The sequence below is a fragment of the Saccopteryx bilineata genome, chromosome 4 (genome assembly GCF_036850765.1).
Source record: "Saccopteryx bilineata isolate mSacBil1 chromosome 4, mSacBil1_pri_phased_curated, whole genome shotgun sequence".
In the NCBI taxonomy this organism is placed as follows: domain Eukaryota; kingdom Metazoa; phylum Chordata; class Mammalia; order Chiroptera; family Emballonuridae; genus Saccopteryx; species Saccopteryx bilineata.
Window position 1 is genome coordinate 29,289,628 of NC_089493.1, and position 25,956 is coordinate 29,315,583.

General features: G+C 46.1%; 1 protein-coding gene across 9 annotated transcripts in view; it reads right to left on the reverse strand.

Annotated features, from left to right (window-relative positions):
* The window catches only part of RGS6 (regulator of G protein signaling 6), a 547,187-nt gene that overhangs the window by 149,145 nt on the left and 372,086 nt on the right, over nucleotides 1-25,956 (reverse strand). For all 9 annotated transcript variants that reach the window (XM_066275020.1, XM_066275021.1, XM_066275022.1 and 6 more), the window contains one exon: nucleotides 5,857-5,956. In XM_066275020.1, the coding sequence (XP_066131117.1) occupies nucleotides 5,857-5,956 (100 nt within the window). The remainder of the gene's footprint in view (nucleotides 1-5,856; nucleotides 5,957-25,956) is intronic.

The following is a 25,956-nucleotide window of genomic DNA, read 5'->3' on the forward strand; positions in this document are numbered from 1 at the left end:
CCGCCATGTTGGCTGATTACTGTTCTGCAGACACAGCCTTCACCAGCGACAGAGTAGCTACAAATTCATGGTTTCAACCTTGGGTTTGGTACCCGACAGTCTCAACAATCTAGATGTTTTCTGTATGCAGCTCTACACTCCAGGAGAGAGCAACTTTAGGAAGGTAAAGAGGAATGAGGATTTCCTGAAACAGTAGCCCAGGGTTTTCCTCCAGAGGAGGTGGGCGGAGTGAAGACTTCGGGGCTGCCGGCACTCTGACTGTGGGTCGGAACACACCGCTCATGGGACTGGCTACAGTTGTGGCTCCACACAGCAACACTGCAGCTGGATTCGGAGTTAGTCTGTGACTGGTGAGTGTCCGGTGGGGCACACTGAAGTTCTGGTGTGCTGGCTGACATTGCCAAATATTTCCTGTGTTTCAACTGCTCGCTGTCCCTTGAGTCTCAGCAGGTGCTAGCTGGATGGCTTGTTTGATACCTTGAGCAGGTAGACCGTGAGATTTATATTCTGTCCTGGAGTTTGACTGGTGTTAGGGGTCACTGCAACCCCAGCCTGAGCTGTGCTGGCAGTGTAGGACCTAATTTTGCTACAGAGTAGCCACTGAGTGAGCGATTGGCCCATGCAGCGGTGGTTAGGCAGAAGGTGAGTATGTTGGCAAAATGCATTCTAACTGGACAGAACAGTCTGCAGATGCTCCTTGTGTCTGAGCCATGTGAGGACTCTATCATATTGAAAGTGTTGCTTCTTGGCTTTCCCCACTGACTAGCAACAGTTAGCTTGTTCCGGGGCTGTGGTCAGCTACCACTCATCTATCTGCGTTTCAGATTTCCGTATTTTGTTGTTAACGATTCCTGGATGGGAAAACAACTCCCCGGGGCTCTCTCACATATCTGCATGTCTTGACAGTGGTGAGGTATGAGCTGCCTCTTGTACTGAACTATCTTCTCAAGGCTATTTAATCCAAGGATGTTTACTGTCCGTGTTAGATCGTTATAATAATGGCCTCCAAATTGGGGATTACATCTTTTAAAAAATTTGTTATGATTTTTGTGAGGGTTTCAGAAGAGAAAAGATGAATGTATTCAATCCATCAAGTTAACTGGGTAACTTGGATCCAATCTGGAACGAGTCACCCTATGCCGCACATCCAGTCACCAAGTCCCATCCGTCCCACGGTCTACCTTTTTGTTCAGGTGTCTTCAGTCCGACTGCTCCTGTTTCACAGTGGTCCCCGGAGGCAGAGGTGCTGCCCTGGACTAGCTGCATCTGACCTTGAAAAAGTGATGTAGGCTCTTGTAGTTTCCTCAGTTTTAAAATGGAGATAAGAGCAGTCCCTATCTGTAGGAGTTTGTGTGAAGACTAAATGAGGTGCAGCTCTAAAGCTACGGTTTCAGACGATGCTGTGTCTGTTGTTAAAACAGCCCTCCTTATTCTCTGCTTAGACCCCCTCATCTACAGATTCCTTAACGAGCCTCCGTACTCCCTGTCTCCTCCTGCTTCTTCCTTCATCCACTTCTAGGACACAGATGTGATTTTCCTCCCATTTAAACCCCCCGACGGCAGCCCATTGCCATTGGGATCAAATCCGCAAGGCAGAGCTCCTTTACAAACTGTTGTTAAGGTTAAGTCTCATATCCTTCTAATCCCTGTGGCTGTCTCGCCCACGTGCTCCTCTCCTCCAACACATACACATGCAAAGGTGTTTGAAGTTCCAAATACACAAACAAGATCATTTTATTGACACCCGGTGTACTTTTCATGCATTTCGGCTTATGAAAACATCTTATTTTCTCCACTCGCAGTGGCTTTCTCCAGTTTTCTACTCATGTGTAAGGCCAAGTTCTGAAATTATTTCATGGGGCACTTATAAAAAAAAAGGCTTCCCATGAATTATGTGTTCCTGGGTCAACCTGACGTTGCTACTGCTACTCCACTCCAGGAGGTGGAGTTGGTTTCTCCACCCTCTTCAATCAAGGCTGGTCTTGGGATTTGCTTTAAAGAACAGATTATGGTGAACTTGACATTGTATGAGTTCTGGAGCCTAGGCTTTAAGAAGTCTTGTGGTTTTCGTCTTTTCCCTCTTGGCCCTCTGAGACCATCAGGCAGTAAAAAAGCCCACTCTTCCCTCCTGGGGGCTACAAGGTGACTCAGAGGGGAACTGAAACCCCAGCTAAAACTAAGCACTGCTGCCAAATAAGTGAGTGCAACCCTGTGGCCTCCACTGAACCAGCAGATGACTGGGGACTCATGGCTGAGACCAGCAGAAGAACTGCCTGGATCGTGGTGGAATTGTGATCATGAGAAATGAGACATCACTATGGTTTGGGGTGGTGGGTTATGCAGCAACAGATGACTGATACACATCCTCAGAGAAATGTGCTGGACATACTCAGGAAAAACTCACGCTTCTCCCCTCTGGCTTCATCTTCTATTCTAGCACATAGCTCATATAGTTATTATTCTACCTATGTCTGTTTTTCTCACTAAACTAATCGTTTTTGAAAGTAGAGATCGGGGTTCTGTTCATCTTTACATTGTCTGTGACTGTTGTAGGCCTGGTACATAACACCTGTTGACCTTCCCCAGGTCATACACTACCAATTCCTAAAATGCTTTCAGTTGACCTCTGCAACTCATTGTCAATCATTAAGTACACATATTTATGTCCTCAACCTTTCAGTTAATATTTCTTCATCTTCTTGTTCTTCCTCAGTGGCTGAGCTTCCCTGCAACCCTCTTAGATGGTGTCTGTCTCCCCTCTTATAGCTTACACACTATGGGGTTTGAAGGCAGGTAAGTGATCTTATGGCTTATGTTTCCTATAGTTTCTTTTAGACCATCTTCCCTCCCTCCTTCTTCTTTAAGAAAACACTCAGCTTTGATTCCCATGACATCAGATTAAACCATCTAGACCTCTTGTTGTGAAAGTCATTTATTGACCCCTGGGCCCTCTGCCTCTCGTTCTGCAGAGATTGTAACCACAGATCCACACCTATTGCCTCTATCACTCCCTCAGTAGTGATTTCAATATTCAGATGGCTCAGTCTTCCCAAACCATGGCTTCTTAGTTCCTTGCCCTTCTCTTTTCCTAAGTTCTTGATCTCCATCCTATCTCAGTCACTTATTGCTATGGTCAGACCTTACTTTTTGTCACCACCAGTATATTGTGACCCTACACATTCCACTAACCAATCACTACCTCCTATATTTTTAGCTTTTTTACTCATCTCCAACTCTAAAACTCCTTGGCCACTGGCCCTACAATATATTGAAATACTACTCTTCACTCTTCCTCACCCATATCTCATGGGCTCACTTTCCTCCTTATTTAATCAGTTTGTTTGTTCTCCTGCCTCTTTTTGATTTATCATACTCTCATATTTGATGTAGCCTTAATTAAGTCCAACTTTCTCTGTGATATGCGCCCCAATCTAGGTAGCTAAATGTGGCTGGAGCCTCATTTAGGAAATGCCTCTCTTTAAATTCATAAATATGCCTGATCTGTGATGGCACAGTGGATAAAGCGTCGACCTGGAAATGCTGAGGTCGCCGGTTCGAAACCCTGGGCTTGCCTGGTCAAGGCACATATGGGAGTTGATGCTTCCAGCTCCTCCCCCATTTCTCTCTCTCTGTCTCTCCTCTCTCTCTCTCTCTCTCTCCCTCTCCTCTCTAAAATGAATAAAAAAATAAATAAATAAATTCATAAATATTAGTAATCTCAAGGGAATCCTTAATGCTACCTACCACTCAGAACTCTATTTCCCTTGCTAATTAATCTCTTTACTCGCCTAGATGACTATTTTATAGCTTCTAATCTCTCCCCAGACCTTCAACATTTTACCTTCTTTGCTTCCTCTATTACTAAAACAATAGAAATAATTAGAAGAAAACCTCTAAGCTCCTGCTACATTTCCACGCTTATTTGTACCCCTGTCCATCTATTATGGTTTCCTTTCTCTTTCTAGGAATAAGTTGTACATCTTCCTAGCCAAGGATACTCGCCTATCCATGCATTATATTCAATCTCTTACCTCCTTGCTGATATCACTCCTTGAATTTTCCTATTTCTCCTGGGCCACTTTTCCCTCTTGAGTGAGCGAGTCACACCATTATAAACATACTGCCGCTTCCATATTATTTGAAATCCTGTTAAGTCCTGACCCCATTTACCCATTAGATATTACTGCGTTTCTTCTTTTTAAGAAAAATTCTTTCAATGATTAATTGTACTCACTACCTCAAATTGCTCTCTTCCCATTCTGACTTGAGTCAGTTCCAACAAGGCTTTTTGCCCTCAATGCTTCATGCCCTGTGCACTTATCAAGCTCAGCAATGAATTTGATGTTGCTAAATTCAATGATCGATTCTCAGTCCTTACAGTGCTTGACTTTTTAACAGATCAACTTCGCTCTTTCTTGAAAGTCTGGCTTCCAAGAAAACATATACTCCGGATTTTCCTCCTTGTCACCAGCTACTCCACTCCTCAACTTCTTTTTGCTGATTCATGTCACCACCCCACCACCACAATCAGGACACAGAACAGTTCTGTCACCTCCTAATATTCCCTAGCACTATTCCTCTGTAGTCACACTCTTCCCCCAACCCCCAATCCCTGGCGACCATGGAACCCACTCCCCATCACTGTAGTTTTTGTTTTGTAAAATGTCATATAGACAAAATCATATAATATCCCACCTTTTGAGACAGGCTTCTTTCATTCAGAAAAATGACTTTGAGAGCCATCCAAGTGAGTGCATCCACCAATAAATAGTTCGCTCCTTTTCATTGGTGAATGAGCACACAGAACACACAACCCCACACCCCCCTCCCCACAGTAATGCAGAAACAACCTGAAACATTTTTGAAACAACTTCTTTTAGGAGTTCAAGTATAGCGAATTAAACAACTTAAAAGCATTTTGTAGAATCTGAATGTCAGACTTTCTTAAAGTTTGTTTAAAACTAAAGTAATTTCTTTCACATTGCTGTGCTTGTGTGCCCTGTAGGGCCAGTAGTTGCCGCCAGGCACATGCAGGTTCCCCTTATATTTGAACAGATAGTAAAGAAACAGTGGAGCCAAAAAAATGGTGGGTATTCCTTTATCCTAGCTTTGCAACTGGCCAGCAAGTAAACCCCTCTGCCCCCAAACAGCCAGCGGGGCACCAAAACACACTCACACATTCTCCGGTTCCACAACCAGGATAATGTTTTCCGGTTTTTCCTAGAATCAAAGGTCCCCCATGAGTCTCAGTCCCGTCTGGTTCCCATCTCCTCTCTGTACACACTGGCTTCTCCTTCAGCACCCTGGCATCTTGGCTGCTTCTTTTCTTCAGCACACTTCCTCCCTGCTCTCATTCTTCAAAAACATGGTTTCCTTCTTCTTCTGAAAACTTTTTGGCATGAAAACCCCACTTCCAACACACATTAGCATAACAAAGCCCCTTCCCTAGCAGGAAGGTAATTAGCAGTTTCACCTGGGCAGCATCATTCACGTGGACAGTGCCATTTTTAATAAAGTGAGCATAAAAATCACATTTTACAAACTTATTTGCCCAACATGCACCCTGTAGGCCAGATTGTTGATGGGCTCGCCTGTGCGTTCACGTCCTTGTCATTTCCTGGAAGCCTTAATCCATCTACAGAAGGGCTGCTCAGGCATGGTAAGACCATTCTTAATTATCGGCAAAGGGTAGCTGCTTCCTAGAAACCAGGACCAGAACTCAACTTTAAGAAGCATGTGCAAGGTATCATCTTTGCTAGTCACAAATGCTTAGCCACCCCTCAGGTCACAGTCAAGGCTACACAATTCTTCAGTAGCCTTTTCCTGTTGCCACCAAAAGGGAAGGAGAATGTTTACCTGTGACCACACTGGGGATTTTGGAGAGGAAGCTCTTGACTGTTCTGATGGGCACACCCCCTGTCTTGTCATCTTGCATCTTTGTAACGATGTCCTCAATCTGAAAGAGGTTAGAGAAATGTTATTGTCTTTCACAAAGTCATAGTAAATGATACCTTTATAAATAGCCAAAATGTGACAATGTGGATACCAACAACAACAGATATCAGGAAAAGCCTCTGCCTGGTCAGTCAATAAACACAGTAGCAGCATCTCCTGTAGAACATGTGTTAGGGGTTATATACGATAGCATAAAGCTGGTCTACAGTGTGTCCGTAAAGTCATAGTGCACTTTTGACTGGTCACAGAAAAGCAACAAAAGACGATAGAAATGTGAAATCTGCACCAAATAAAAGGAAAACCCTCCCAGTTTCTGTAGGATGATGTAGCAGCATGTGCGCATGCGCAGATGATGATGTAACACCGTGTATACAGTGAAGCAGCCCACAGCCATGCCAGTCAAGATGTGGACGGTACAGAGGAAAGTTCAGTGTGTTCTGTGGCTCGCTAAATTTGAATCCGTGACCAAAGTGCAATGTGAATATCGGCGTGTTTATAACGAAGCGCCACCACATAGGAATAACATTACTTGGTGGGATAAGCAGTTAAAGGAAACCGGCAGTTTGGTGGAGAAACCCCGTTCTGGTAGGCCATCAGTCAGTGACGAGTCTGTAGAGGCTCTACGGGATAGCTACCTAAGGAGCCCTAAAAAATCTGTGCATGAGCCTACATTGAACTGCACTGAATAGGTATGAAACTGGGAGAGTTTTCCTTTTATTTGGTGCAGATTTCACATTTCTATCATCTTTGTTGCTTTCCTGTGACCGGTCAAAATTGCACCATGACTTTACGGACACACTGTATAAGAGTAACCCTCAGATCAGCAAGCTAAGGAGGGAGAAATACACAGGATTCTGGATGGGACCCAACATGTAATTCAATACATATGTGGTACAATTCCTCCTCTTTCTTAAACTGGATTCACATATATGTTCAACCGTATGAAATTGCCATAGCCAACCTAAAAAATGCAAATTGCCTATAGTTTAACCTAACATATCAACATGTTGCTAGTTAGAAAGTGTAGACAGGGCTGCCTTTGGGATCAGAGAAAGAGCCAGCCAGAGTCACATAGGAGAAGAAGAAAGACTACAAATCAAGACACAGTTCCGATCTGGAGAAGCTAGAGGACAAGACTCAGTGGCTGGGAGTGGTGGTGTGAGGGAGGCCACCATGAGCCAGGGGGAAGGCCACCTTGAGCAAGGACAGGACTCCCTCCTTTAGGACTATGGAAGACCACACTCTCAGGAGAAAGATCATGGCGTGCTATGACCTAGAGCCAGGTGAAATCTTACGGAGGAAACTGGATACTATGTACATATATTGAGAACAGAACAGAGAGAGGAGATGGACTACCAAGGAGGTAGGTTCCTCAACTAGGAACCAGTTAGTAGCTAAGAATTTACAAGGCTGGGCAGAAACCTTCCGAGTAGGCTACAAAAGAATCTGTAACAAGGACATAGACATTCTTGTTTGGGAGTCTTGTTGGGGCTGGGGGAGGGCAACTGGAAAAGGGGAAAAGATAATGCTAGTTTTCTCACACATTTTGTTCTCTTGAGTGGTAGAGCGTTTTTGAAACACCAGGATAGGTTTTCAGAGTGCTTCCATAATAGATCCACATAATTTTAAGTCTAGAAATTTAAAGCTGTAGCTTATCTAGTCTAGCATACTAGCAATACAATTTGAGGGTAAGTTGGGTTTCTCAGTTATATGACTAATAGCTTCTTTGAGATAAATAGATAACTTGTTAGGATATGGCATAACAATAATAATGATATATAATAGGCAAATATATTAAATTTTATTACATTCTAGGTTCTCTTTTAAGTATTGTACACATATTATCCTACTTAATCTGCATGATTACTCCATAAACTAGACTCTATTGTTATTCTTATTTTCAAATAAAGTAACTAAGATTTACAAGTTGTATCAATCAGGGTAGACTAAGTTAAATTGTGGTACCAAATAACCCTCAAAAATCAAAACAGATTAATAAAAAACAAGTTTATTTCTCTCTAATTCTTCAAGTCTATTGCAGGTCACCAGGGGACTCTGCTCATTGTAGTTATGCTGGGACTCAGGCTGATGAAACAGCCACCATCTTGAAAGTTGATGGACAATCTGACTTTGGGTGATGGGTATGCAACATAATTGATTGACAAGATATCCTGGACACGTTCTCTTTGAACATATGTACCCTGATTTATTGATGTCACCCTAGTAAAATTAATTAAAAAAAAAAAGAAAGTTGATGGTCACATGATAGAGGGACAAAAGAAAATTCTGGAGAATTTTGCACTGGTTATTAAATGTTATAGCTCAGAAGTTACACAGAACACATTTACTCATAATTCTTTGGCCAGAACTAGTTACACAGCCCCACCCAACCACAAAAGGAGCCAGGGGGTACAGTCTTCTGGGTACCAGGAGGAGAGGAAAACTGACCACTTGTGAGTAGCATCAGGAACCACCAGAGAGGTCCAACCACCTGTCCAAGGTCATACAGGTACCCAGTTGTGGATTGGAGTTTGAACCCAGCCATAGAACCCAGAGCCCAGGCTTCCAACCCCTGGGCTGTTCTGCCACCCAATAAGATTCCCAGAAAACCAGCCAAGCAGGGAGACCATTCTACCCTGGATATTACTGGGTTTTCCTGAGAGGTACTACTAGTGAGAGAGAATCTGGAATGTTTGATCCCTTAGGCAGTAGATGAATATATCATGCTAGGAAGCAGGTTATTCTCTGAAGACCTGAATTCCATTAAATGACAGGAAAGGAAAGATTTTCATTCATATTCATGTTAAGCATTTATCTAGTAACCTGCCTTCTCTCCTCTAAACTCAATAGAAGAATTTAGAGTAGTTTTAGTGTTTCTGTTAGTCAAGGAGAGTAATTCCTAGAAAAATGGACATTTTTCAGAGTAATCTGTGCTTTGATCTAGTATGCTACCTGAGACTGAACATACAAGTTACACTGTTGCTTTTTATGAAATGGCCTGAAAATCATGGGGAATTGGAGGGACGCCAATATTTCAATTCAGTTAAAACCCTACTTGTCATTAGATGGTAATAATTTCTATTCTCTGCTGATGTGAGCTGGCTTTAAAGATTCCCTCTGCACAGGGAGTCTCCATGCTTTATCACACCATTGATCTTTACCATTATTATATAAGTTTTGGATGCATCACATTATAATTCATTATATAAGTTTTAGGTGTACAACATTAAAATTCAATATCTGTGTAAAGAACAAAGTGATTACCCAAGACCTATCTTCTTATGTTGGCTCACAATGTCCCAAGAGGTATATCACTCATTAGAGGCTGCAGCTAGATCAAAGGGTCAATTCCCTTAACTGACCAGGGATTATATTCCAGCAATAGTTTACCACATTCTTCTTATAGAAGAATGTTTCATTGGTCCCCAGTTCTTGACTCCTCTGTATTATTAATATACACCTAAATCCTGGCCCTGGTCTCATGGAGGGCAGAGGGTCTGATCCTTGACTTTCTGGCTTGGTCACGTGACTTGTCTGGCTAATGGGACGTTATTGAACATGATGTGAATGGAGGCTTTCAATATACCTGCATGTTTTCTCTTGCCCTCCTGCGTCAAATAGCTGTTATTCCAAACAAGGTGAGAGACATCTGGAGTAGAAGAAACCTACCCCTAGCTAGGTCAGTCAAACCTCAGCTGACCCGCAGACTCATGAGCAAGAAATAAATGCTTCTTGTTGTATGGCACTTAGTTTGGGGTCGTGTTCTATGCAGCCAAACTGTCACGGTTGCCTCCTGATACAACAGGGCTTTGACAAAATGCATTTATTAAAAATTGCTGAAGCTGCAACAAATACTTGGTAATAAGAATCAATAAGCCTGACCAGGTGGTGGCACAGTGGATAGAGCTTTGGACTGGGACACGGAGGACCCAGGTTCGAACCCCGAGGTCGCCAGCTTGAGTGTGGGCTCATCTGGTTTGAACAAGGCTCACCAACTTGAGCCCAAGGTTGATGGCTTGAGCAAAAGGTCACTCAGTCTGCTGTAGCCCCCCCAGTCAAGGCACATATGAGAAAGCAATCAATGAACAATGAAGGTGCCACAACAGAGACTTGATGCTTCTCATCTCTCTCCCTTCCTGTCTATCTGTCCCTAGCTGTCCCTCTCTCTGTCTCTGTCACACACCCCAAAAAAGTATCAATGAATCTTAGACGTCAGATATCCTAGAATCTAACCCATTTTAAGAATGCAGAAATTCCATCTACACTATTTGTCATCTACTTAAATATTCTTAGGGTCTGTCCTACTCCACAGCCCACTTCTGTGTCAGGCAAATTTGTAAGAGCTGAGTTTGCAGTAGGGTCCACTGCAACAGCAGCTATAATACTGTGTCTGAATTTTTTTTCCATGTACTATGGAGAAACGCTAGGAGTACAGACTGACCGAAAACTCAAAAGTGAGCTCCCAGGAGTTTATATGAATTATAATGACAAACATTTTCAGGACACCTACATTATGATCAATACTGTCTTAAGTATTTTCAATAAACTAACTTATTTCTCAGTCTTAAAAGTTGTTTAATAAACATGTTAAAATTGAGGCTCAGAAAGATTAAGTGATTTATCACTAGCTCACAAATCTAGTAAATGGTAAAGCCAAATTCTTACCCAAGTCTTCCCGACTCCAATACCCAAGCTCTGTCTATCAAATCAAAGATTTATCTTTTTATTCTAAACCAGTGCCTGCCAACATGCTTTTTCAGATACAAGCACTTAATAGTGTTTGTATTGAAGGGCAAGTTTAGTTTAGTCCTAAGGGTGTAGAGGAGGAAACAGAAATTGATCTAGGTAATCAGATTATCAACCATTTCAGGATTGATTTGGTCCAATGACTGATGAGCTCAGCATTCTCTCTCTTTGTCCCAAGGGCTAAGTTGAATTTATCTTTTACCAGTAGATCACATCTTCTGGGTTGGGAACAGGGAAGTTAGGTATACCTATGTGGTTTTTTTTTCTTATTTTAAATTCTTTAGGCCCTGGCCAGTTGGCTCAATAGTAGAGCATTGGCCTGGCGTGTGGAAGTCTGGGGTTTGATTCCTGGTCAGCATACACAGGAGAAGCGCCCATCTGCTTCTCCACCCCTCCCCCTCTCCTTCCTCTCTGTCTCTTTCTTCCCCTTCTGCAGCCAGGGCTCTATTGGAGCAAAGTTGGCCTGGGCGCTGAAGATGGCTCCATGGCCTCTGCCTCAGGTGCTAGAATGGCTCCAGTTGCCATGGAGAAATGCCCCAGATGGGCAGAGCATCGCCCCCTAGTGGGCATGCTGGGTGGATCCCAGTCGGGTGCATGTGGGAATCTGTCTCTCTGCTTCCCTGCTTCTCACTTCAGAAAAATACAACAAAAACAAAAATTCTTTAAAAATATTTTTTTCCATTAATTTGAAAGAAAAAGAGAGAGAAGCATCAACTTGTTGTTTTGCCTAGTTGTTCCATTTAGTTGTGCATTCATTGATTGTTCCTTGTATGTGTCCTGACTGGGGGTTGATCCCATAACCTCTGGTGCACTGAGTCAATGCTTTATCCACTGAGCCACCTGGCCAGGGCTACTTATATTTTCTTGACTATTCAGGTCTATCTAACTTCTGACACCTTTTGTTCCAGAATAAGAGCAACATCAATTGCCTGACATTCTTTAATAAGAAGTTCAGTGTCATTGGGGAGCATGTTGGACCTAAGTTTCACTGTGCCAATCAATTAGCAGGTGGCCCTTATCTGACATCTGACAGCTAAGTGATGCAGAGAAGCCACTTGGCCAGCTTGGCTGGTTCTGCCCGAGTGGGTAACAACAACCAGGATACCCTGCTCTAAGGAGGTCAAAGCTCCACACTGATACGCAGGTAAAACGCTTTTCTAAACAGCAAGAAAAATCGCAATCATTATACCATAGGGTGGGTTTTCTTTGAAAAGAGTTATATTATGAGATGGCAGAGATAATTCACTGAACTAGCCATGGAGAATAAGAGAGAATGAGCAGAAGCAATCCTGTCTTTTCAAACTGAAGTCACAGCAGGACAGCAAGACAGTGGGTCTGAGGCTGGAGAGAAATGCTAGCCGAGCTTTACTGACTTGCTGTGTTGACCTTGGAGAAGTTACTGAATCTCTCAGCACTGCACTTCCCCCATCTCTGCAGAGACAGGGCTGGTTGCTAAACTAAGTCTCTTGTTCTAAAACACAAGAGAGCCTGACCAGGCAGTGGCACAGTGGATAGAGCATCGGAGTGGGATGCGGAAGACCCAGGTTCGAGACCCCGAGGTCACCAGCTTGAGTGTGGGCTCATCAGGTTTGAGCAAGGCTCACCAGCTTGGACCCAAGGTCACTGGCTCGAGCAAGGGGTTACTCGGTCTGCTGAAGGCCCACGGTCAAGGCACATATGAGAAAGCAATCAATGAACAACTAAGGTGTCGCAATGAAAAACTGATGATTGATGCTTCTCATCTCTCTCCGTTCCTGTCTGTCTGTTTCTATCTATCCCTCTCTCTGACTCTGTCTCTGTAAAAAACAAAACAAAACAAAACAAAACAACAACAACAAAAAAAACCAACACAAGAGACTTGTCTGACTTGACAAATGCAAATCTGTGTCTGGGAGGAAAGGGCAGGACAGCCAATCAGGCCTGGGGTTCCCATTCCTCATGTTACCCATCTTCCCGGTGGATCCATGCAGGACGCTTCCCTGGGTTAAGAGGTACGAGGTGGGGAAAGGGTGCTGGGCAGGACCAGGGAGTTCTGACGTTTTGAGAAATCATTTTGGACACACGGCCTCAGAAGCCAGACCTAGACATGACCCTCAGAGGCCCTGCCACTGGTACTTCAGGGCCAGCCCCACGCCTGTTCATCTCTGCTCATAGAGACGGCACACCTAACACTAATGACAAAGGGGCAACATCAGCTTTGTTGCTGAAAATTAATTATCCAATGAACTAATTTATTTAGCTCCTCCAATTTTTTTCCTCAGTGAAAGATTAAAAAAATTTTAAGAATAAGCAAGCTATGTTGTTATGATTAAAAAAAAAATCCAGCACAACCTTAGCAAAGAAGGCAGAGTATGCCTCAGGCATGAAGGTCCTTTTTATTAAAGTGTTTCATCTTGGCTTTGCAGTCCGTTGCCTATTTCTAGCTGCTAATGACTGTCAGTTCAGCTCCTGCATTTCATTAAAGACCCCTCCTGCTTTGGTATCTGTGAATGAGTGAAACCAACTGTTTGGGTACATCTTATCAGCCCAGAGGCAGAAATCAGAACTGGCAAATGGTAATCATATTTCTTAATCCAGAATGTGCATGCTTCACTGAGCATGCTCTGTCCCATATGGGTTCCATAAGATTGGGCCATTTCTCATTTTTATTTTTAAAAAGACTGCGCACTGCTGGTCTCCATTTTTCAACATAGTCAGTTTCACTTACGGTTTTAGTGGACATTTATTGAGCACCTACCCAAGACAGAGGACGGCACCCTGCTGGCTGGCCTAGGAGGTGCCAGTGGGCCTTGTGCCTTGGAAATCAACAAAATTATTTCTTTCTGGAGTGATGCCTGTTCGTGTATCAGCTCCCTGATGGTGGTGCGGCTGCCCAGGTTGGCTTTGCCCCAGGCAGTGATGTGACCAGGCACCAAGACTATGACGAGGAATGTGCCAGGGGGCACTGTTTCAGTTTCTATGGCTATAAACATAGGTAGGGGACAGATGCTGTTCCCCTTCATCATGAACTAACATTTTTTCAGAAAGATTCAGGGATGTAAGCTCACAGTTAAGGATGTGTTGGAGACAGCAGAGCCATGTATGGATTCTAACGAAGCTAGAAGGTGAAATACTAAGGAGGACCACTTTCGGAGGTCCATGGAAGGGGAACCAGCAAGGACTCTCTCCCATTTTCTTTCTTTTTTTTTTGTATTTTTCTGAAGCTGGAAATGGGGAGAGACAGTCAGACAGACTCCCGCATGCGCCCAACTGGGATCCACCCGGCACGCCCACCAGGGGGCGATGCTCTGCCCCTTCGGGGCGTCGCTCTGCCGCGACCAGAGCCACTTTAGCGCCCGGGCCATCTTTGCTCCAATGGAGCCTTGGCTGCGGGAGCAGAAGAGAGAGACAGAGAGGAAGGAGTGGGGGTGTGGAGAAGCAAATGGGCGCTTCTCCTATGTGCCCTGGCTGGGAATCGAACCTGGGTCTCCCGCACGCCAGGCTGACGCTCTACTGCTGAGCCAACCGGCCAGGGCCCTCCCTCCCATTTTCATCAATCCACCCAAATGACTGTGATTTCAATGGCAGGATGGAAATGTTCAGATTCCTTGTGCTAACTATGACAATGATTGCAATTACAGTTAATTTGTTTCCATCTAAACTTACTTTTAAATCACTATGTATGTCAAGAATGCTTTTGATAGAAAGTATATATATATATATATTTGATAGGAAGTCTGTGTGTGTGTAAATATATATATATATATATATATATATATATATATATATATGCAACCTCCAAACCCGGGGGTTATCTTTCTCATGTAACAAGCAATCTGTATATGAGTGGCCACTTGCATTACTGCAGCTACTCAATTCTATGTAAAATATCATCTTGGACTTTCCCTCATAGTTGCCAGATAGCTGCCCCAGCTTTAGGCATCACTAAAAAGAAGAAAGGTGAAAAGAAGTGGGGAGTGTTGGTATAGCTGTACTTGTTTGTGTTATCCGGAAAAGTATATTTCCTCCCAGAAGACCCCAACAGATTTCTGGTCTAGTCTCATTGATCAGAACAGGGTCACATGGCTACATGTAGCTGCAAAGGAAGCAGGGAAGAGTGTATTTAGCTTATTCAGCATCTATACCACATGGAAGCATGGGAAGAGAAGAATGGAAATGGGGTTGGCTTAACCCAATAACACTGTCTAGTACAAAGACCCTGTATTAAAGGACGTTCCTAAAGGGTGGTTGGTCAGGCCTTGATTCCTCTCTGACCTGTTCTCCACACTGCAGCATGTGTCATACTCTGAAAAATACGATCATTTAATTCCCCTGCTTAAAATCTATCTGTGGCTTCTCAGTGTTGATTTTGTTATAAGCTATTATAGAACTCCCTATCCTTCCTCTACGTCAATTTTCACTTTAATTTGTTCTCGCATTTTTCATTAAACTGTTTTTCTCACCACTTAATCCTAATGGTCGGTGCTCAGTAAATGCTTATTAAATGAATGCTGCAGTGAGTGAATGAATGAATAATATGAGTGCTCTATTCTTAAAGAATTTTATCTTGGATTTCAGCGTTGAATGGATGCTTAATATATTAGAATCTTAGGGGTGGTGATACCTGTCCTTTGTATTTACATTTTTAAGACCATTCTGCTTTGGAAATGGGTTAAATAAACAGAAATCTCAAGAGTCCATAGACCTTAGCAACAATGTTCAAGGAATTGCTCCACCCCACTCATATGCTAGCTGAGCTTGGAGCCAGTTCCTCAAAATACCATGCATGACATTCATTACCTAGGGCAGTGCCGGGGTAGATGGATGGAGCATCGTTATTTGTTTTGTCTCATGGAGGTTTATTTTTATGGTTTTAATATGACCATATGTAGTGCTTCAGAAATTACTTTTATGGAAAACATTTCCCCCCATTTCACTGAAGAGAAAAGCAGGCAAGAATGACGTTCTAGGTCAGTGAACAAAGGCTTCTTGATGATGCTTTAGGGGAAATTCTTTTCCCCTGAGCCTGGCTGGATTACCCAAGCCTGAGAAAGCACCGTTTCTCTTTCATGAGAATCTACTGTTTGCTCAGAAACATGAGTGGAGCGGGTCCTTGGAGCAAACCACAGAACAAGAAAGCGCTGACTGCAGAAGGCCAGCGACAGTGCAAAGGAGGAAAACAGACACTGGCCAATGAAACACTCCAGCAAGATCAGAGAACCTAAAATCTCCTTCTTATAATCATCCCAAATTGCCCTAATTTGAGTATGCCATCTGTTGTTTATTGAGAACCATCCTCCCATTACAGATAAACACACTGATACTTAGAGAAGGTAAATTGTCCAAGGCCAAATGAGACTGGTGAATAATGAGATTACTGGAGGCAAACCCAGGCCGCCTCGCTGCAGAGTTGGCTCCCGGGATCACTAACTACACCAGCTGCCAGCCATCCTCCTGGGACGGCTTCGGTTCACCGAAGGCTTTAGCTGAGTGGAAGAAGAGGCAGAAGATGGGGCCACCTCCTATGGTACAAAATTTAATACACACCGTGAAAGGCAGAAGAATGGTCCCTCCAAAAGATGCCCGCATCCTCGTCTTGGGGAGCTGTGAATGTGTTATCTTACATGGCAAAGGGACTTTGCAGATGTCATTAATGTTAAGGACCTTGAGGTGGGGTGATTATCCTGGGTTATCCTGATGGGCTCAGTCTCACCCCGTGAGTCTTTAAAGGATGAGGACTTTTCCCAGGTGCAGTCAGAGACGTGACTATAGAGAAGGGATCAGGGGGCAGTGGGACTTTGAAGAAGGAGGGAGAGTTTATAAACTAAGAAATGTGGTTGGCTTCTAGAAGCCAGTAAAAGTAAGGAAAAAGACGGTCCCCTAGAACCTGCAGAAAGGCATGCAGTTCTGCCAGCCTCCCGATTCTGGCCCACAGAGACCCATTTCAGACTTCTGTCCTACAGAAGTATAAGATCTGTATTGTATTCAGCCATTCAACCTGTGGTAACTTGTTATAACAGTCACAGAAAACTAAAACATACAGTGACCTCTTACTCGTGAGTAACTATTTGGAAAATTAGTATTCCGCATTGCTTCCAAAACAGAGTAGTATTTTCTCCTCCTGGGGAAAAAGTGGGTGAACTTCCTCTAACCCTACCACTCTCTGTTCTTTCTGAGCAGCTTAACAGCTGAACTACTGGTCAACTGGGAGTTGTGGCAGTCTGCCTGGGGGAAGAAGTCAGGGATAAAGACAGGAGAGATATCTGTCTGTAACCTGAAGTAATTGTTTCTGTGGCATTTCCTATGCTTCAAGCGTTGGTCTACCTGGGACCAATTAGATGGGTGGCTCAGAGGTTATTTCCAGGAGCTTCTTAAACAGGTCACAGTAGCTCATTAATTCACTCTAACACCACGTTCTACATACAGAAAAGCAAATATCCTTTTCATTTCACATCTCAAATTTTACCTTGCTACATTCTTTAACCTAGCCCGCCAAGAAGAATTGTACAAGGAATACCACGTGGCAATGTAGCTCAAATAACTAGGCAGGCACTGTAAGATGCTCCAGGTTTGAACAGGAGGCCTTTCATATTAATTCCTACAGAAATATTCCAGTTCCAACGTGTATATCACCTTCCCCTTCCTGGAGAGAGGTCAGTATCTTTGTTTCCAAAGGAAAACTGGTCCATTCAGTATCGTGGTGTCCTCGATGGGAACTGGGTCCGGAGCAGGTCTGCCTAGAGCTGGCATGTTGTGTGTGGGTTCTTGACTCCGTGCAGGAAAGATTTCACCACATGAATCCAGGTGATTTTGAGAGTACTTTTATCAGAGCTGGGGACAGTGAAACAAGGAAGGGCTTAGGGTAGAAGAAGCAACAGGAGAGAGCTTAGACAGTACTCTGCTTTGGCTATCTGGGAAGCCAGAGAAAAGGGGGCCTGGGAGACAGGGTCAGGGGTTAGCCCGGGACAAGCTGCAGCTGCCCACTGCTCCCCTGGTTGCAGGTCTCGTGGGGTCCCTTAGAGTTTAGGAGAGAAAAGTAAAGATACTCACACGAGAGGGAAGAAAGGTGTGGGCGGGCTCCAGGGAGAGAACCCTTCGTCTTGAGGTTTTTATTTCTCTTCTGGGGGGCAGGAATCCTAGGGGTTCCCAGGAAAGTGTCTTAAAAGAATATTCATTAGTTTTCCAGGTATGTCCTTCAATATGTTGATTCGCCAAAAAGAGCAGATAGGCCCTGGCTGGGTGGTTCAGTGTGTGAAGTGTTGACCCAGCATGCCAGAGGTTGTGGGTCTGACTCCTAGTCACCCCCGGTTCGGGCAGATAGGAGAAGCGATTAATGAGTACACAGCTAAATGGAACAACTAAATGAAATAATGAGCTGATGCTTCTTGCTCTCTCTCTTGCCCCTCACCCCCTTTCACATCAATGGAGAAATGTGTTTAAAAAAAAACTGGATTAGGGGAGTTTGGGATTATTCCCTGGTCAGCGTCACTGCTTTCCTTTTATCTCGGGTCTGCCTGGCTCTGGTTGTGCTGTTTGTTCTCCCGACTCCATCTGTCCTTGTGCTTGGCTGGCACCAACGGCACTCATGGGGTCTCTGTCCTCTGTCTCCCCAACCGGGGAGATTTAAGCTGTTTACTCTCTGGTCAGAGAGGAGAGGTGCAGACCATGTGCTCTTAAGTGTCCTTGGTTAAGGAAGATAAGGTTTTGTGATTCACTAGCTGGCTGTGCATTATTAAAACTCTTTGGCCTTGTTTAATGATCTTGTATCAGTTTCCCCATTTCATTTGCCAAGGAATTTTCCTCACCTCTTACTCCACAGCCTCACTGGAATAGTACCATGTTTTACTCCTGGTAGGGGGAGCAAGGAACGTAAGACTGGGTCCTGCCCCTGACCCCAAGGACATTCCCGATCCCACAATCCCTCATCCTTTCTGACTCACTTCCTTCCTGACTCTTCCTCAACACCTTCTGCTACTCCAAGCTGAACAACTGAGCTGGCAACTGGAGCGAAACTTCAAGCTTGGAATACTTTATGTAAATTATCTCCTCCTCAAAAACCCACTGTGGACTCCTGCTGCCACAAAATAAAAGCCAAGTTTCTGACAATCAAATTCAAGGTCCCTTCATGACTTGGTGTCACACCACCTTTCCAGCCTAACTTCCTGTTCCAGTGGGGATGTTGCTGTCTACTCCACACAGCCATCAGGAGGAGAAGAGAGGGAAAGGTTGTATGTAGAGCACCTGGTCTACATGTAAAGGACCTGCGCCTTGCCCTCCTCGTGGGCTAAGATGTTGCAGGGAACCAGGAGGTGGAGAGGAGAGATGAAATGTGAAAAATTTTTGGAGTTCAAAGGGTGCACTGATCCCAGACTTCCAGTCTCCAAAACTTTAAGGCAATAAATGCCTGTAATATTTGGTTACAGTAGCCCTAGAGAATGAATACACCTCTCATGACTTTACAGATTACAGAAATTGTCTTCCAAGTCTTTCTGTTCAAAGGGTAATAAAAATGATTTCCTCTCACAGTTCCTTCTTCTCCTCTTTTTCTTTCCCTCCACCACTCTCTCTTTTATTATTTTTTATATAAGTGAGAGGAGGTGATACAAAGAGATGGATTCCCGCATGCACTCTGACTGGGATCCACCCTGCAACTGCATTTAGGGCCATGCTCCTAACCAGGGTGTTTTTAGTGCCTGAGGTGGAGGCTCCACAGAGCCATCCTCAGAGCCCAGGGCCAATGTGCTCAGGTCAATCGAGCCATGGCTGTGGAAGGAGAGTAGAGAAGCAGAGAAGGGAAAGGAGGAGGGGAGGAGAAACAGTCTCTTCTCCTGTGTGCCCATACTTGGAATTGAACCCGGGACTTCCACACACTGGGTTGATGCTCTACCACTGAGCCAAATGGCCAGGGCCTTTCTCTCAATGATGACTAATTATTTCCAGATGAGACAGTGTTCTACATCCAAACTGATGAATTTGATGTCTTGTGTATTGTCTCCTTCCCAGGAAGCCACACACACATGACTTCAAAACTCTGGCTTTCTACAAGTTGAGACTATGTCTAACACTAGGACTGGGATGAATACAAGATACACAGGCTAGATTCAAAACCAGGAGGGGCAGGAAGACACTGTTTTCCAGTATTGGGAATGAGGAGTATATAAGGAATAAATGTAAACTCTTACACGTAGGGTGCAAATACAGTGATAGAACACCGCACAGTTTGAGAGAGAAATGTTGTAGCAGGACAAATAAGATATTCTGCATTTGAATTAGCTGAAAACTTATAATGTGGCAGCAAAAAAAAAAAAAAGTTAATTTGATCTTAGGATGCATTAGCAGAAAGAGTGCCATGAATGAGGGGGGTGAGAGGGCCTGCGTCTGCTCTGAGGAGGCCACGCTTAGGAATACCAAGCCCCCTTCTGGCATCAGACTTGAGGGGACAGCCACAAACTGTAGTGAGCACAAATGCATGAGACCTAGATTCTTTTTGTGCCTTAAAATGCAGCTAAGTCAGTGTGGAAGGGAGACTTGTTAACCCTATCAGCCGAGTCCTCCCTAGGATGAATTTGTTCATCAGATGAACTAACTCTTACCACGGAACCCAGAGAAAGGAGCATCTACAGGCCTGGGGACAGTGGGAGGTAAGGGGTGGAGTCTGGGGCTTAAACTCTTAAGGCAGGCAGGCTCAGGTGAGGGGTGACAGGTGAAAGGGGTGTGGGTGGCGGTGGGACACACTGGCCCCTTTAGAGCCAGGCTCATGCCGAACCCCACCTTTCTTCAGGGGCAATTGGTCACGGATGCCAGGGGCTCAGCATGAGCCTCTGGGGGGGGGGTCTGACACGGTTGGGGGATTTTCAGTTCTGGGATTGCCAGGCCTGGGAGGGTGGAGAAATACAGAATGGGGGTGCCATGGAGACCTCACCTCAAAAAGCCCTCAGAGCGGCTTTTCTGTGTGTGCTTTACCTTTGCTCTGTCACAAGGAAGTAGCTTCCCCTCTGAGGGCTCAGACACCTCTCTACATTTCTGCAGGATATACTTAAGAATGACATTTCTCATTTCCCATTTCCCTGAAATCCAAGCACCTCTCTGAGTGCTATTTGGGTTTCTGGGTGTTTTCAGGCCAGTCCAGACCTTCACTCCTCCCTGCTCCGACCTTCAAGGTCAAATGGTGATTCCACAGGGGAGCGGTGGGGAAGTAAGAGGGGAGAACTGCTCCCCAACCACCTACCCTGTGGCCTTCACCCCTGAGCCACCCGTCTTGCGGTGAGCCACCCTCTTCCCCAGGTTAGCGCAGGGTTCAGACGACGTAGGCGGCAGTTCTTTCAAGGGCTGACGGCAGCTGAACTTGGTCCAGCACTCACCCAGGCCCACTGCCCCTGGCAGGGGCGCGGCATGAGTCTCAGGGGGCGGGGCGCCGGCAGGCTTGGGGGTGCTTTCCAACTCTGAGCCTCATGCAGAAGGACAGCACCATTAAGGTATGGGTTAGCTCTCTCAAAAATGACCTTTTTGTCCCTAAGAGGTCTCCTTTTGGACACCAGTTACACGCTGGCTTTGGACGGACGTTCTCCATGGGCATTTAGGAGCCTGGGGAGCCAGGAGGCGGAGGGGTTGGGGCGGGGAGGCAGAGACGGCAGGAAAGGGCACAACCTGCGTCTGTGATAATGCATGTGCCGTGGGGAGAGAGAACTCCCGTTTGATAATAACTTCTGACAGTTAAAAAGCCTTTGCCAACATGTAGGTCATTTGGGGATGCAGAGATTTGATGGGAATAGAAATCTGGACTGTGTGTGTGTGTGTGGAGTGTGTGTGTGTGTGTGTGTACTTGTTATCTCGCAGTGCTGGAAATAAAACTGAGCCAGTAGGCGTTTAGATTTCAGTTGCTTCTTCAGCAGGGAGGAAATGAGGGTGCCTTGAGGGGATGTGATAGCGAGGGCGCTGGCCTCCCTAAGGTCCCCGAGCACATTGGGAAGGGCCCTTTCCCACTATCTCTAGCATTTGGCGTGTTGCTCCGCTGGGGCCCAGACTAAAGCCCTTTGGGGTGTGAGTCCCAACACTAGCTGAAGAAAAGACAGTGCACACATCTAGCCACGCAGTGAGCGGCTGGGAGAAAAATGATTCTGACGGTGGAAGTTGTCAATGAGGCAAATACAGCAGTGGGGATGTGTCCAGGGGACAGAAAGAAGCCACAGAGCTCCTGAAAGTCCTGGGCATGTGCAGGAGCATGCATGGCAATGCCCCCCTCTGCTGGAAGGCAGCGTTCTTCCAATGACATGCCAGTTAGGTCCCCTCCCTGGTCTCCCCCAAGCTGCGGTCCTACCCCACGGCCCAGGCAGGAGCTGCTTGCATTCCCAACTGTCGGTTCAGAGTTGGAGAAGCTCAGGGACAAAGCAGCAACAAAGACCTCTATTCAATCTCATGATACGAAGAAAGTTTTTTCCCCCTAAATTATAATCTGCTATGAATAGCAGTCCGATTCCTGTGCATCCTCCAAGGATATCCCACTCACAACAGGGGCGGATGGGGGGAGGGGCTGAGACCCACCATAGGGTGGAGCCCCCATGGACCAGGAGGCGGTGAGGTGGCCACCCACAGTGAGATGCTGCTGTGAAGAGCCCAGACGGAGGGCACAGCTGGGGCTCTTCACACCACGGGGAGAGCACTTGCTTAACAGATAAAGGGCCACACCGAAGTCAGCCTTGCCCCTCCCTAGCCGGGCAACCATGGGCAAGTCTGAGCCTCAGTTTCCTTCTGCTAATAAAAGGGTTTCGGTGGCTTCTGTGATCCTCTCCGGCTGCTACAATCTCTGAGACTCTGTCCTCCCACAATCTCTGAGACTGTCCTCCCAACCCACAGCTTGTCCCACGTCCCCAGGACACACAGGGAATGCCGTTCCCCCTGAGGAAGGCTCCTTCCCTGGAGCCTGTATGTCTCTTGCCACAGCCGCCGCCCCTTCCTCGACAGGAGAGGGGGACACTCAGCTGAAGAGGAGAGTCTGAGCCAGGGCGGCTTCGGGTTCCTGCCTCTCCGTAGTCGGGCGCTTACAGAGAGTGCGGCTCATTTCTGCTGCCTGCCCCGGTGTGAGGGAACCAGGATCCCGCCCCACAAGGGGAGGCTGTGGTTTCCAGCCATGGCCTAAGAGGTGTGCCACCGCCCTGGGGTTCCAAATCAGGATGTCCAGTGTCGCTGTCCCCTAACCCCCAACCCCATTATTCATCTGTCACCCGCTAATAAAGGTGCTATTTGGATCCTCATATGCCTCATCCTCTCTCTCACTTGTTCCAAATTCAGAGGGATCCTGGGGGTGTTATTAAATGGCCTCTCTAAATCCCCCACAACCACCCCGGTGATCACGGTGTGAGGGCAACACTACCGCCTGGATGGAAATCGCCAACTCTTTTTTTTTTGGCAAAGATTTCAGGACTCTGCAAAAACTCCCCAGTAGTTTGTGAGCCATCTGGAGCCAGTAGGAGCTTAGTGCAAGTTGTTCTCGCGGAGACGGGTGCGGCCACAGCCCACAGTGTCTGCCACAGCTTCCCCGGCATGGCCCGTGGACGCTCGTGGCTGCCAACGGCACCTCCGGAGCAGGCCAGGCTGAACCGTGTCTGGCGGCCCACAGAGCCAGGGTCCACTCTTAAATAATTCACAGGTCGCATCTGGGTATGTAAACACAGCCTGGTCTAATGTGGGCTGACAGGTGATTTCATGCGTCATTTAACTCTTTGCATTGCCGAGGAATGCAAACAGATTAGATAATCAGAGTGACTTCATATTTGTAAGTGGCTTTCTATCCACCCCCCCACCCCACCCCCACCAAGAAAAAAAAATATTGCAAACTAACTGTAAAAGAAGCATTCATCTGGGTGGTCCATGGAGAAAACCTAAACTGGGCCTTTGTTACAATAATAATTGGATACAACTTCCCTTTCTCTACTCTGCGCAGGGTAAGCAGCCTTAACGAGAAGTTTCCAGTGGTCAGTGGGAGGTACACTCGCCCTCTGCTCCAAAGCACCCAGAAGCAGTGAGAGAAAAGGAGAGAGAAAGAGTGAGTGGCAAGGAGAGACAGAGAACAAAACCAGGGCTGTAGACCTTGACCTCGGAGCCTTGGTCTGAGAGGAACCCGGCGGCTGCACGTCAGGAGTCCCTGCCGGACACTCGGGAGACGCAGCTCTGCAGGCCGTCTGCCCCCGCGGCTGTCTGCCCCCACGGCTGTCTCCGACGACTGAGCTATCCCACTCGGCCCTCGGTAACGACAATTCAGCTGGCCAGTCCAGCGTGCAGAGCAGAGGGCACAAACAAGCCCCTCATGTTTGTTCCCAGATTGCAAGTGAAATATGACAACAGGCTAGCATCAGAAAGGAAAGGGTTCAAGAGCCACGGGCAATAGAGCACAGCTCTCCAGTACAGGTGCGATGGGGAAAGGGAACAGGTGGGCCCAGGTCCCCTTCTCGAGTCTTCTGACCTTCGCTTTGGCCAGGCGGTCTCTTCTCTGTGTCTAGCAGAATCCCGGGCCAGCTGGCGGCCTTGGCATATCCCTCTGCAGACCGACCCTCCGCATGGACTCAGCTTCAAGCCCTGGCGGGCCCTTGCTGGCCCGGGCCGGCAGCTCTGTCTGCATTGTCTATGATAAATTGATTAATTGGGAACAAGGGCAGCCCTGCTCCAAGGCCCCTGCAGACCACTGGCCTTCGGAAAGAGTGCAGACCAACAGAAGCACTCCTGTAGTCTGGGAAGATAAAGCACCAAACACTCTTAAAATGTTGCAGAAAAAAATCTTTGTAGGTGTTTAGTTGCAAGCTGAGACAGAAGCCCTGTCTCCGCTGTCTGGCCAGGGGTCTCTTGGTCCCATGTGGGGACTGCTGGGAGAGGGTTCGGGGTTGATTCTGACAAGCACATGATATGAACTTTGGCTGTGGGCCCTGTGGATTCAGAATTAAATATCCTTTCGCTAATGTGGGTTTTTTTTAAACCCCACCACTTAGCGGAGGTATATGAAAAGTTCATACCCTTGCACATGAATCAAATTCAGAGAGAAACATGGAAAAAGCCTTGATTTTCAACCTGCCAACAACCTCTCTGGCATGGGAAAGGAAAAATATGCCAAGAAGGTATTCATCCTCCCTTGGGTTCCTGATTTCTCCAGTTGATGAGTGAGCTGGGTGCTGCTGGCCTGAGGAGCGCACACAGGTTCTCAGATGCTTTCGCCGCGCTTCCGCCGCACTTCCACCCGTCCTGACAGCAGAGGGCGCAGTGAGGCGCGCAAGGTTATAGACAGGACAGGGAAAGAGGAGAAGGCTTGGAAAACCTGCTCTTTTGCAAAAGTGTTGTGCCTTCCAGGGGGCCGCCCTCCCACCTGCTGGCTGTGTGTTAAGCGCACATAGTAGGCATTGAATGCATTCGTTGTCATGGACCAAGGCTGGTAACTGTGGGGAGAAATGGACAGGAAAGTTGAAAAGCATTGCCATTTATGACGACATGGATAGACCTGGACAACATTATACCAAGTGAAATAAGTAAATCAGAAAAAGCTAAGAACTATATGATTTCGCATATCGGTGGGATATAAAACTGAGACTTATGGACATAGATAAAAGTGAAATGGTTACCTCAGGGAGAGGATGGGGGAGGGGAGAAAAGTGGGACAAATATAAGGTGACGGAAAATGATTTGACTTTGGGTGGTGGGCACACAACGCAACCAACAGCTTAAATGCTACAGAGATATTCACTGAAACCCTATGTACTCTTGTTGATCAATGTTATCCCGTTAAATTTAGTTTCAAAACAAATCCAAAAAGCCAAACCCCACTGTTCGGGTCGGGATCCCAGTGGCGGGTCCCAGCCAGGCTCCAGATGCTGGAGAAACCTTTGCACCTGCAACGTCAGTCCTTCACTAACATTTACTGTCCACCTGCTGTGTCTGATGCTGTGGAGGCCACGCGTGTACATGATGCCAGCAAGTTGCTGACAGTTCACCATGCAGGGGTCTTTATGCCACTTGGAAGTTTGATTCTGAGGCCTCACACCTCCAACAGGAAGTTGGATAGTGCAAAGTGGTGAGAAGACAGGCAATTCTTAAGACCTCATTTAGAGGACAGTCCTGTATGCCCCTCCCCCCCAGCGCTGCATGCTTTGCACCACAGGTGGCCACCACCATCCTGGTGGTCCCTGCTTGCCCCAAGACCCCTCACTTCAATTCCCCACTTGATGTGCTCTTTCCTGAAAGGGCTCCCATGCTATGGGTTTAGCCAATCCACTAGTGACATTGAAACGAACCTAT